Genomic DNA, 14118 nt, shown 5'->3' on the forward strand with positions numbered 1-14118 from the left:
CCAGCAGTCCATGTCTATCCTGCCGTGGAAAGCCTTTGCCGAAACTACGTGTGCGTCAACTACTGGAGAGCACAGAGACACGCACGCATGCACGCACACAGTTTGCATCAGCACGGAACTTGAAGGGCTTTGCATTGTTTAGTGTTGGTGTGTGCGCGCCACGGCAGACGAAGCCGGCCGGGAACCATGCACTAATAGGATCACATGACCATAATATCTAGTTGATTGATATCTTCTAAAGATTGGTTGTGCGTTCAGGTTTAGATTGCGGGTGAAGAAAAGTATCACGGCTTCGATTAGATAGGATAGGTATCTTCTGATTGATGTAATCTTGTGATGTAATCTAGAGTTACCAAAGTAGTTAGCTTCTTCTTGTTATACAAGTTATACCGCCACGCTAGGGGCTCTTCCTGGCTATATTAACATGAAGCCGTGAGCCTGAGAGGGCATCACGTTCCAACCATTTTCACATGGTAATCAGAGCTAGGTTAGTCCACAATATTCTCGATGGTTTCCTCTTCCACGCTTCAACAATCGTTCTCTCTGATCGGTTGTCCCGTCACCGAGAAACTGGGCAAAAGAAATTTTCCCCTATGGAGCGCCCAGGTGATGTCTGTTCTTCGCGGTGCGCGAATAGCGCACTATCTTGAGCCCGACATTATGGTGCCGGCGAAGCAGATCCCCAAAACGGCCGACAAGCCGACTGAGCTCATCCCCAACCCTGAGTATGAAACTTGGGTTGCGAAGGACCAGCAGATCGTTAACTATCTGCTCTCCAATATCTTCAAGGAGATCCAGGTGCAAGTCTCCAATTGCACCACATCGGCCGAGATCTGGAAAGTGATCTCAGAGATGACGACTTCCGAGTCTCGGGGCCGTATCATCAACACGCGCATGGCGTTGGCCACAGCGCAGAAGGGCTCGTCTACAATCGCCGACTACTTCAACAAGATGAAATCTCTTGCTGACGACATGGCGGCCGCCGGCAAACGTCTTGAAGATGAAGAGATCATCTCTTATGTACTAGCCAGACTTGACATGGATTTTAATCCGATTGTCTCGGTTGTCGCAGCGCGCACGGAGCCGCTATCTTTGGGCGAGCTCTACACCCAGCTAGTGAGCTGGGAACAGCGGATGGATCTCCTGCACGGTGGATCCGGTTCATCTGCTAACACGGCTACATGTGGAGGCCGTGGCGGTTTCAACCATGGCGGTGGTGGCCGAGGACGCGGGCGCGGCTGCAACCGTGGCAACAACAACAACAGCGGGCGCCCCCGGCAGAAGTACAACGGCGATAAACCCATCTGCCAGCTCTACAGCAAGGAGGGCCACACCGGACTCCGCTGCTTCAAGCGTTTTGACGCTTCCTTCACCGGCCCACCAGAGCAATCCCGATCTGCCTCCTCTGCGTCATATGGGATCGACACCAACTGGTACACCGACACTGGTGCTACCGACCACATCATGGGAGAGCTGGGGAAGCTCACCATGAGGGACAAGTACCATGGAAACGACAAGGTTCATGCTGCTAATGGCGCAGGTATGAGAATCAATCAAATTGGTCGAAGTTTTGTTCGTACCCCAAATCAAAATCTCGTCCTAAACAATGTTCTTTATGTTCCTGAAGCTAACAAAAGCCTTGCATCTGTTCATCGTCTTACATCCGATAACCATGCTTCTATTGAATATTATCCCAACTATTTTTTAATTAAGGACCAGGCGACGAAGAAAACCATCCTTAGAGGGGAATGTGAAGGCGGCCTCTACCCATTGAAGTCTAGGCCGTCATCGAATAAAGGGGCATTTGGTGCTGTCAAGTCTCCTTTGTCCAGGTGGCATAGTCGTCTCGGCCACCCTTCTTTTGCAGTCGTTCAGCAAGTCCTTAGCAAAAATAGTATTCCCTTTGTTGCCGATTTGAATAAAGAAATTATTTGCGATGCTTACCAAAAGGGCAAAAGTCATCAGCTACCCTATCCTAGATCCACGAGTATCTCATTGAGTCCTTTAGAACTTGTGTTTTCTAATGTATGGGGTCCTGCGCCCACTTCTGTTGGCAAAAACAGTTATTACATTAGCTTCATTGATGATTTCAACAAGTTTATATGGATTTATTTGCTTCATCATAAATCTGAAGTTTTTCAAAAATTTCATGAATTCCAAACTATGGTTGAACGTCAATTTGATAGAAAAATTCTCGCTATGCAAACTAACTAGGGAGGGGAATATCAAAAGTTGAATGCCTTCTTTCAGCGCATTGGCATCTCGCATCATGTCTCATGTCCTTACGCACATCAACAAAATGGCCCCGCTGAACGCAAACATCGCCATATTGTTGAAGTAGGTCTCTCGCTTTTAGCCCATGCTTCTATGCCCTTAAAATTTTGGGATGAAGCTTTCATCACTGCCACCTATCTTATTAATCGCCTCCCTAGTAAAATTATTAATAACCAAACTCCTCTTGAACGTCTGTTTCATCAAACACTAGACTACTCCTCTCTTCGTACTTTTGGCTGCGCATGTTGGCCGAATCTACGGCTTTATAACGCTCGCAAGTTGCAATTCCGCTCCAAATGCTATGTCTTCCTAGGATACAGTAACATACACAAGGGGTTCAAGTGTCTGGATGTCAATGAAGGGCGTGTCTATATTTTTCGAGATGTGGTCTTCGATGCACACGTCTTCCCCTTCGCCGAACTCCACCCAAACGCCGGTGCTCGATTACGATATGAAATTCTCCTCCTTCCTCCAACCTTGACAAATCCTTCACATGATTTTGGGGACGACAATTCTTCAGATCATTTTAATAATGATTCCCTACATACTAATGTGACAGAACCTCCTAAATTATAGGACCCACATGCACCTGTCACTGTCCAACGACCTCTGACGACTATCCATATGTTCCTGGTAACTTAAGAAGACTGTCGGGTGTCCTCGGGGAACCTCGAATCATCCACGATTTCCGAGCAGGATCCCATTACAGAGTCATTGCAGTATTACAACATTTATTCAAATATCTACATCAGAGTAAATTAGCGGAAGTCTTACAATAACTTAGTTTATAAAACAGTAGTTTCAAATCTTACAAACTAAGTTCGATAATTATTACAAACCATAGTAGTAGTGGAGTGGCATTAGTAACATTATACAAACACACAATATAAGTATCCTGCCCAAGGATCACACATTCACTTATCGTCATCGACCTGAACAACAGTCATGCAGCACGGTCCAAAACAGACCTGCTCATGAGCCTCACCTGCAACAAGGGTCAATGAACCCTGAGTACAAAAGTACTCAACAAGACTTAACCGAAATAAAACTGAGAAGACTCAGTAATGCAGGCTCAGGGATTCAAGGTATGGCTTTAGCAATAATCAAAGTTCTTTTGCGTAAAAGTTCTCTAACAAGATTCTTTATATCAACATTTTTATCTTCAAAAGAAATCATATACAAAGCTAACATGATCCGTAATGAGATCATGAAACTTCATATCCAACACTTTCTCAAACCTTACTCAAGTTCCAGTTATTTAACTACGATGATGAACAATGAGTTGAGTCTCCATAACTGAGGAGCAACGACGATTCGAACCGATTAAACCCAGCTGGGAATTCCAGACCACACGATATATGCAGGTCCCCGACTTACATATATCAACCTACCCTCGGATCCTCTAAAACAAGAATGGGTCCGCGCCACCCGAGAATACAGTACTCCACCAATCCAGCCCATTGCCACGTGGGTACACGCTATTCCCGCCATCTCTCCACTCCCAGTGCGTGAGTAGCCATTCTCATAATAGAATAACCGAGTTAAGGCTTACCGGAGTATGTGGCTAGTACTACAAAGTCTCATCTCATGCAATTCAACAACGGATGGACCTTAATCGACACAGGCGGAAAGAACTCATTCACAAGACCTCCATGTCTTGTGGCTCCCATACATCGAGTCCATCCGGTCTAGATTTATTACTTCACATGCTCATATCTCATGATAACATAAGTAACCAAACGTAACCAAAGATCTATTTAAAACTCATAGGTGACAGGTAATCACCCGGCTAAGCATGACTAAGCATAACTAGGCATTTACGAATTAAAACTGGTAACAAGGTAGATATGGAAAAACAAGGTTGGTAATGCACCAATTAGGTTTTCACTTGACTCCTAATCACTTAATGCAGTATATAAAAGCAAAATGATAAAAATTTATAAAATACAAGGTAGGTTTAAATGCATCCAGGGCTTGCCTTCGTTGACGGAAAAGTCTAGTTCCGGAGTCGTTCCACAATTATGAAACCCGACCTCAACAGACGGATTAACCTCTTCTACAACTTGATTAACTACCATGTGCTCACCTTCGTTCACTACACGTAGTAACAATGCCATGTTTAATATGATGCGAGATATAAAACATGATGCTTGATGATGGATGCGACAGTTAAAAACTTGAATACAACTTTCCTTCGTGGTACAGTTACAAGTCAAAACTAACTAAACCTTTTTCCTAACACTTACTTCAATTGCCAAGGATCATTACCAACTAATGACCCAAGGTCATCACTCAATCCAAAAATTCAAACAAAACCTAAATCATTAAAGGTTACTATTTGCTTTTATGAATTAATTATTTAATTCAAAATTATGAAATAAATCAACTTGTTCCAATTGAGTTCAAAATTTTTGTAAATGTTCATCACATGATAACTAAGTGGCAAAACAATTTTTATAATTTTTTGATAATTAAATAAGCCTAGAAAAATCATGGAAACTCATTTATTAATTAATTGAGCAATTTTTATCACATTCAAAAAGTACTGAAAAACAACATTTCATATTTTTCCTAAATAATATACATGACAGAGAGGTCACACAAAAATTTTCATAATTTTTGGAACTCTAATTAATTCTATACAAAAATAACAAAAACTATCACTATTCATTCAAATCTGCAAAATAGAAAAATCCATTTTCAACACTGAGTCACTGACACCTTGACCCCACCTGTCATCCCCTTCCTCCCGCGCTGACCACGGCAACGACGGCACTGACCGGCGATTTCTCGCCGCCGGTGAGACCAACGGCGACAGCAAGAGCACCACCACGTCCCCTACACACCTACGCGTCGATTGGTGGCACAAACAAGACTAAACACGGCCAGGACCGAGCATGACACCGGCCATGGCGGCCACGACGGCACGGCTGCGCTACGCTAGCGACGTGAGACCGGTAGAGCTTAAACAAACTGCACAGGAAGGTTTAGTAGCTCACCCTGAACACGATTGAGCAAGGAGCAGGGCCGGAGGATCAACGGAGACGCTAGTCGACGTTCACAGCAACCACGGTGGAGCAAGCTACGATGACAGTGATGATCCGGCGACTGCGGTGGACAAAATGGTCAATCAACCAGGTACAAAGCACCACGGCATCGTGGTGAAGCTGAAGCAAGACTTCGTAAGGTCAGAGGCTCACCGTAGAGCGCTGGCCACGACGGCGCTCGCTCGACGGTGGTGCTGTCGGCCGCAAGGAAGAAAGGCAAAGAACGGCGGTTCCCGACGCAATTAGGCAACAAGGGCTAGAGGACTGGGTGCGCAAGGAACAAGCAAAGCTCAGACGGTGCTTTGCCGAGGATGAGAAGGCGCTACGACGACGGCAAAGCTCAATGGAGCAGCGGCGGCGGCGACTGGAAAAGCAGAGGAGGAGAAAAGAAGAACAGCGACGACACATGGGCTATAAATGCGACCAGGAAGCAAAGAGAAGCCACGCAGGGGCCTTCTCCATGCTAGCGCGAAGCCAAAGACGGCCACGACGGCGCCTGGAAGCGGAAAGAAGATCGCCGACGGTGACAGCTGTCCGATGGCACTGTTCAACTTATTTACCAAAATGCCATTCGATTTAAAATCCAAATTACTCTCAAATTTATGTAACAACTCAAAAATCTCCAAAAATAAAAGTTGTTCAAAATTCAAAGTTCTACAACTTTGCATTTATAATCACCCCCTAATTCAGTCTACATTTTGAAATGCAAATTTGAATTCAAAAAAGGGACATTTAAAGAATTACGCCTTTTCAAATTACTTCAAATTTTATAAAACAATTTTGAAAACTCCAAAAACCAACTTTGTAAAACTCGACAAGCTCTACACTTTTGCTTTTAGGCTCAACCCAAAATGTGCTCAGATTTTTAATTTGGTTTTCAGGGTAGGATTTAAATACTGAAAATTAGGGTTTTCGGAAATTCAATTCAATACAAAGATTTTTAACTCAATTCAAGCTATACAAGTCAACACATATAACATAAAGGTAAACTTGTTTTAGTGTATGCATATCAAAATTTTCACTAATACAAAATGATGTACAATGCATATGATGACATGGCAGGTTTTAGTATTTAAAACACCCGAGGTGTTACAACTAACCCTATGTCTAAGTGTGCAGCACATGAAAAAAATTCGGCGTCAAACGAACTAAATCTGACTGGAAACGGGCGTCATTTCATGCTCCTCGAGCAATTTCCCGTTTTGGCAAGAACAGGCATCGATCCCCAGGCTGATTCACCTGCACCTTCCACTATGGAGCCAACAGGGTCGGTCTTGGATCCGGTGGCGTCAGCTCCTGCACTCGTGACGAACGCGTCAGCTCCACCGGCATCCTCTCCGCGTGCGCCACCTGTCTCGAACTCGCCTTACCTGGCTCCGTGAACGGGGGACAGGATATTTCGACCGGTGGTGGAAAATCTCCCTTGGGTTCACCGCTCGTCGGATCTTCTGCGCCAGCCACAGATCAACCCACCGGATCTTCGCTCGCCGGATCTTCTACGCCAGTAACAGATCAACCCACCGGATCTTCTACATCGCCTGCAGCACCGGCTCTCCAGCGACCCACCACACGTCTACAACAAGGTATACGCAAACCAAAAATTTACATTGATGGAACTATTCGATATGGTTAGTTAGCAGTCACCACTGAAGGTCCTATTGATTTACAACATGCCTTAGTCGATAATAATTGGAAGCGTGCTATGGATGTTGAATTTGATGCATTGATCAGGAATAAAACTTGGCATCTAGTTCCACCTCAAAAAGGTAAAAATGTGATAGATTGCAAGTGGGTCTATAAAATCAAAAGAAAATCAGATGGGAAAATTGACTGATATAAGGCACGCCTAGTAGCAAAGGGATTCAAACAACGATATGGCATTGATTACGAGGATACTTTTAGTCCTATTGTGAAAGCAGCCACAATTCGTCTTGTGCTCTCTCTAGCTATGTCTAAGGATTGGTGTTTGAGGCAACTCGATGTTCAGAACGCTTTCTTGCATGGTTTTCTTGAAGAAGAGGTATACATGAAACAACCGCCGGGTTATGAAGATAAGACCAAACCACATCACTTATGCAAACTTGACAGATCCCTGTATGGTTTAAAACAAGCACCACAGACCTGGTATTCTAGGTTGTGTGGTAAACTTCAGAGTCTAGGCTTTGTTCCCTCCAAAGCTGACACATCATTATTCTTTTATCGGAAAGGAAATCATGTCATTTTTATGCTTGTATATGTTGATGATATAATTGTGGCCAGTTCATCACAGGAAGCAGTGGATGCTCTTCTCCGAGATTTAGAGAAGGATGTTGCAATCAAAGATCTCGGGAACCTTCACTATTTTCTTGGCATACATGTTCAAAGAAAGAAAGGTGAATTGCTTTTGACACAGGAACGGTATGCTTCTAATATCCTCAAGAGAGTTAATATGCAGCTATGTAAACCCGTCAAAACACCCCTTAATACTATCGAAAAGCTTTCAGTCAGTAGTGGCACTCGGTTAGGAGTGGAGGACTCAACCAGATACAGGAGCATTGTTGGAGCGCTCCAGTATCTCACCCTCACACGACCAGATCTGTCTTTTTCGGTCAACAAAGTTTGTCAATTCCTTCACTCACCGACTTGGGAAGCTGTGAAGAGAATATTGAGATATGTACAAGGAACCATCGGCCTAGGGTTAAAAATTAGAAAATCTAACTCTATGCTTATAAGTGCTTTTTCGGATGCTGATTGGACCGGTTGCCCTGATGACAGACGATCTACAGGCGACTTTATTGTATTCCTAGGTTACAACCTAGTGTCATGGTGCGCAAGAAAACAGCCTACGGTTTCAAGATCAAGTACAGAAGTTGAATACAAGTCTTTGGCCAACACTACTGCAGAGGTAATGTGGGTACAAAAATTACTTGATGAGTTAGGTATTCCACATCCTTTGGCAGCATGTTATGGTGTGATAATCTTGGCGCAAAGTACCTATCGGCTAACCCTGTATTTCATGCACGCACCAAGCATATAGAGATCGATTTTCATTTTGTACGCGAACAAGTTGCAGCAAAGCGCCTGGACATCAGATTCATCAGCACTACGGATCAGATCGCCGATGGCTTCACTAAGCCTCTTCCAGAGAAGCAAATGGTCATGTTCAGAGACAATCTCAACCTCGCTGATAAGTTGTGATTGAGGGGATGTTAAGAATATCCAATATGATCACATGACCGCAATATCTGGTTGATTGATGGATGATTGATATCTCCTGAAGATTGGTTGTGCGCCCAGGCTTGGATTGCGGGGAAGGAAAATATCACGGCTTCAGTTAGATAGGATATGTATCTCCTAATTGATGTAATCTTGTGATGCATGTTCCAACTATTTTCACACGCACGACGACGAGTCGACCACGACGCATCTATGAAAAGCCTCTGCCGAAGCCCGAAAATCTATACAATAGTATAAAAGGCGTGCAATCTGAAATCTCCGACCTCTCTCACAAACCACTGTTCTAGGCACAGTAAACGCGCGATGTACAGTACCGGGTTTCCATGAACAGTACCGGGTATGATGAACAGTATTCGACCCTTTAGGGAACAGTACCAGCCTTTTTTTTAACAGCCCAGTACCAACCTTTTTTTCCCACTGTTGCCCGCGCAAAGCGCGGGATTGCCTGCTAGTAGTATATATGGTTCTTGATTCCGATCCATCCATCCGGCGGCGTATTGCATGCGTTGCGTGTCGTATTCGACCGTGCTGAGCCCCGTCGTCCGTCGTCGTGTCTTGGACAGCTCCCGTTTTGTAGGCACAACGGACAGCGACCTCGATCGAACGCCCGTCCACATGTACATGTACACATGCGTGGTACCTATGCCGATTCATTGATGAGTCAGCGGAGATGGATCGGAGGTCAGAATTGTTCGTCTGAATGCATTACCCCTGGTCCACGGCGGAACAGGCACAGGCTAGATTGTTTACGCCTACATGTCTACCATGACTGTTACAGATTCAAACGCTAGCCAGCGACCGAATCTTTTGGACTACACGCTGAGACCCGATCGTCCCGTTCCGTCGGCACGCGGGTCGCCGGCTGCCGGGGACTCACTGCAGTCGGCAATATTGTTAATTAGAGCCAAGTATTTTATGGTTTTGCTCAAACTTTAATCAAGTTCCAAAGATTCTTACTGTAATTTGTGGCCTTGGCGCTCATTCGTTGTGGCCACTTTGCAATCTGGCCGTCAGTTTGGGGGCTTGTTGGTTGCCCCACTGGGCACTGGCTGACGGCGGGCGCTCTCATCAATCGCCCACTACGGCTGGCGGTGGCGCGGTAGCCTCCGCCCTCTCGCCAACCTTAAAAGGGACGGCCCGGGCGCTTTCAAATTTTATAAACCACACCCATCGCACTTGCCACCCCCGCGACCGCGAGCGCGGTCGCCAACCTCGCCGAGCCACACGCCGCACGTCTGGCAGCGACGCCCGCGCCCCGGCCGCCTAGCTTGACCACAGACACGAGCGCTAGCGACGACGCTCCTTCTGCTTCTCCCGTCGTCGGTCGTCCCATGCCCCTCTGCCATATATAGCGTGTGCCAGCGGTGTATCTGCGCGTGCGCGTGCGGTTGGCGCCGGCGAGGAAGGAGGAACGACAATGGCAGCGCAGGAGACCGCCGCGGGCGGCGGCGGCGGGATCCCGCAGCAGGTGGTGACGCGGTGGCGGTACGGGGACGTGGGCGACAGCAACTTCGCGGTGCACAGGCGCACGGTGCCGCTGCTGGTGGGCCTGCTGTGCGCCGTCGTCGTCTTCGTCACGCTCTGCCTGTACCTCCGCTGGAGGTGCCACCGCTACGCGCCCGCCGACGACCCGGAGGCGGAGGACGCCTCCTCGTCCTCGGCGGCGGCGGCGTCGCTACCCGGCCTCGACGCCGCCGCCATCCGCGGGCTGCCCGTCAAGCTGTACCGCCCGCCCACAACGTCGCCGCCGCCGCGTATCCCCGGGGAGGCCGAGGCCGAGGCCGACGACGACCAGGCGGCGGAGGCGCTGTGCTCCATCTGCATCAGCGCGCTGGTGGCCGGCGAGAAGGTGAAGGAGCTCCCGCCGTGCGGCCACTGCTTCCACCCGGACTGCGTCGACGCCTGGCTCCGGTCCCAGCCCAGCTGCCCGCTCTGCCGTTGCCTCCTCCTCGCCGCCGCCAAGGCCGATGCCAACGACGCCGTGTGAGTGTCAATGGCAGGCACGCACTTCGCATCCTAACCTCACATGACAAGAGGGCCCCAGCTACCAGCGTCCCCCGAGACCCGGCCTTTTAATCAGCGCGCGCATTAGTTAATGGTGATGGTGGCGGCCGCCAAGACCGCGTCAGATCTACTCGTTGTGAGTGCGCTTGTAAAGACTAAAGAGGCCTTGGTTTATTAGGGCCTGATCACCAATGGCGTCGCAAAATGCAGTTGCGTACTGGCGTGTCGTGCCCCCTGCCCTCCGAGGAGTTGTTTGGAGGCCGGCGTGGGGTCACCTGACCAAGCTGGGGAGGCTTTTGTTTGTAACTTTCTCTGTGGCCAAGACTCTCCAACCAGTGCAGGGGGAAAGAGGTGTAAGATGTACATAGCTTTTGAGAGAGAATTTAGCGTATGCGGTGGTGGTTCAGGTAGAATCTTACAACGTTAGCGTAAGGGCACTCACAACGCATAAATCATCATAGTTTCTATAGACATTAATTGTACTATCACCTAAGTATTTTGCTGATGTGGCAATGTGGTTACTGAAGAGAGAGAGCAAAATCATAGAAACCGGGTCTAAGTTAGAAACCATGTCTACACGAGAAACAAGATATAAATGGATGTGATAGATAGAGAATGGAGAGAGGATATATGTGATTAGATAAAAAATTGTTCTGTAGAAACTATTTATTGAGACCATGATTTCTACGCGTAGTGTCTATAAAAATTAAAAAGTATGGAAGCTGCATGTAGTTTTTAGCATTGAGACTGCCCTAACAAACAGCACTGACACAGACAAAGACACCTTTAATTACAAAAGCTAGCAGCAAGTTGCCTAGTACTAGTGTGCTACTACTCGATGTTATGTTGTGCCTTTTTGTTTCGAGAGTGTTCGGCTGGCATTAAATATGCACTGTAGCAGCTAGAAAAACTGTTTATGCTGGAATTTGGTAAAAGAAAAACTGCTTCGCTTGGCAAAAAAAAAAAAAAGCCGAAGCTGACCAGCCGAACACGCCATTTGATTCCACAGAGCACAGTCATACAGCCATACAGGTACACTTTCGTAAAAAGTGGCATTTGCAAATATCACTGTCGTACAAGAACTAAATATACTAGCCGTATTGTTAAAGCATATTAGTACATCTAATTATGGTCTAGCGAGGTGGAGGGATGAACATATTCTGAAAAAAAAATGCATTGGCATCAAGATTTTGTACTCTTGATGGTGTTGTTCTTCTTTATTTGGGTCAAGGTTTAGGGTACAGTACAGCTCCTACAATTTTTGGAGTTGGGTGTTCCTAATTCAAGAAATATCTATAAGCTAGAGAGGTCTGGACACATTTAAACAAGTTGCTTGATTGAGATGTTTTCTTTCTTTATTTTCCGACAAAAGCAAAAGCTTTGCCGACTACAATTTCATTACAAGAAAATAGTACAACTGGGTCAACTGCAGTAAACGAAAAGAAAGGCACAACTGAAAGGCCCAAAACAACACAAGTAATAAAGTCTAAAGACCACACAACTCGGCAAATTAACAGGGCAGCGCACAAAGGTCGTCCGAGATTGCGGCACACTGAAAAGTAATCCTCGAAATGTTTGTTCTTCTTCAAACACTAATAAGGGCCAGGGAGAGACCAACGCCGGGAAAAAAACATGCAAAGCCAGGCAGGGGCACCAACTTTAGAACGCTGAATTTCCATTGGGAGGATTCTTCGATGATGATGTGTGCCACCTGTATGGGTTGCAGATAGTTGCTGTAGATACTATTTCAATTGGAAGACTCTTCTATTTCTTTGGTTCTAAATACGCGACCAGAAATACGTCACGAAGCCATCAAACCGTCTATGCAGATTTTGAAATAGAGATTTTTCTTCAACATCTTCTTCACTATTGTTTCTTTTCTATTCCTTTTTTTTTGTTTCTTTTCTATTCTAGTACAAGATTTTAAAAGAGTTTCTAGGTTATTGGTTTTGACATAGAGCCCCTACAACTAAGTTTTTTTTTTTTGAGCGAACCCCTACAACTAAGTGAAAAGGCGGCTAGTGCTTAGTTGCAATTATAGCAAGCTTTCATGTCTCCACCTACGTTCTAAAATGGGCTTGCATCCTTGGAGTAAGACGGCGGCCTATCGTGTCTGGTGGGTTTGTTTATGGCAAAAAAAAAAAAAAAAAGAGGAGGATAAAGGGGTGTAGTAGTTTTATTAAAAAAAACAATGGCCATGATATCAGATTTATTTTCTTAAAAAATTGATGTAATTTTTGTAGTGGTAGCAACTAGTACTACGAGTAGTAATAGATAAGGTTTCAGAGACAACATGTTAAAACCTTAATTGTCAAGATTTTTTTTGAGGAATTAATTAATTGCCAAGATTTTTCATGGCTGTCACAGGCACAAGGTACGTGCACATCTGCACATGACGAAGGCATGAAGCAACTTTATTAGACAGCACTACTACCACTTGCAGGTTCTCGAAGCAACTTGGACTCTGAATGGAGTTCGAGATGTCCTATATACTGGCTTGATCTTGATCCTTGGAGTTATCACGAACAGTGGCGCCACACAGAAGCACTTGACCAATTCTTTTATGGTCTCGGCTTGATTAGTTTTCACGCATGCATTCCACTTCATGTCCATCATCATGCCGTCTCCTGCTTTCCCCCAACCGAGACATTCGTTCTGATCCAAGAAAGGAGTTGGAAGGGCAAACTACAAACTAGTAGAAGGTAGCATAGCAGCTACTCTGCCGAAGATATTCTTTCTCTCTCTCTCTCTTTGTGAACAGGAGATATTATTTCTCTGGCGAAAAAGGTGAGAGATATCAAACCTCTGATGTTCAGTCGTGCTCCTTATCCGCCCCACAGTGCACTAGCAGCACGCAGTATTTAAATTCAGCCTGCTGGATGTCATGCGTGTGGATTTGAAAAAAGGAGACCGCTCAGGATAGACAGGATGGGGTTATCGCTAACCAATCATGATCTCCCAGTGGCTCCAGTGCAGGTGCACCCAGCTGATCGCTTTTGATGAGAGCCAGGGTTTGCTTAGGCCAGTGTAGTGCAGCGGCCGTCGGCCGGCGGCTGGAAATTTCCCCAGGCACGCCAGAAAAACGAGAAACCAGACCAACGTACCCAAATTCGAGTAGAATTTTTAAAGAGAAATCCGGATCCAGGTGGTCGGGATGCGTAACCATGCTCACTTCCGAGTTGACGTTCGAAAACTATTGGAGATTTTTAGGAACCGGAAGACACGCCGGGACGATCGCCATGTTGTTGCACGAGCCTCTGCCTCTGCCTCTGCCTCTGCCTCTGCCTCGGTGACCGCCAGCCACCACGCACCCTTGCCGCTCGTCACCACACCAGTCATCACTCATCAGTCATCACCACACGACCGAGCAGCGAGACCGCGCACGACGCGCCGGGGCGCCGAGCGCACAGGCGGAGCGGCGCGGACGCAGCAGCATTGGCGAATGGGCTAGATTGTGGGCCAGGTTATACCGTTGTAGCCCATTTATTGGCCTTCTTAGCAGGGGCAGCACTTTCCTGCCCACAAAACGACTTGGGTCTTTCTCGACCAGGTTCTGAATGTTTCAGGTCCAGTCGGC

At 46.4% G+C, this 14118-nt stretch overlaps 1 protein-coding gene and 1 non-coding gene across 2 annotated transcripts; both read left to right on the forward strand.

Moving 5' to 3' along the window:
* The first annotated feature begins 990 nt into the window (after nt 1-990).
* On the forward strand, nt 991-1127 carry LOC136514648 (small nucleolar RNA Z247). Its single transcript, XR_010773795.1, has one exon. It is a non-coding gene; the product is annotated as a small nucleolar RNA Z247 (small nucleolar RNA).
* Nucleotides 1128-9680: 8553 nt separating this feature from the next.
* LOC136513699 (RING-H2 finger protein ATL66-like) lies at nt 9681-11162 on the forward strand. Its single transcript, XM_066507657.1, has one exon. It carries the CDS (start codon nt 9955-9957, stop codon nt 10522-10524), a length of 570 nt encoding a protein of 189 aa, XP_066363754.1. The 5' UTR covers nt 9681-9954; the 3' UTR covers nt 10525-11162.
* The last annotated feature ends 2956 nt before the right edge of the window (nt 11163-14118 follow it).

The sequence above is a fragment of the Miscanthus floridulus genome, chromosome 16 (genome assembly GCF_019320115.1).
Source record: "Miscanthus floridulus cultivar M001 chromosome 16, ASM1932011v1, whole genome shotgun sequence".
NCBI classification, from domain to species: Eukaryota; Viridiplantae; Streptophyta; class Magnoliopsida; order Poales; family Poaceae; genus Miscanthus; species Miscanthus floridulus.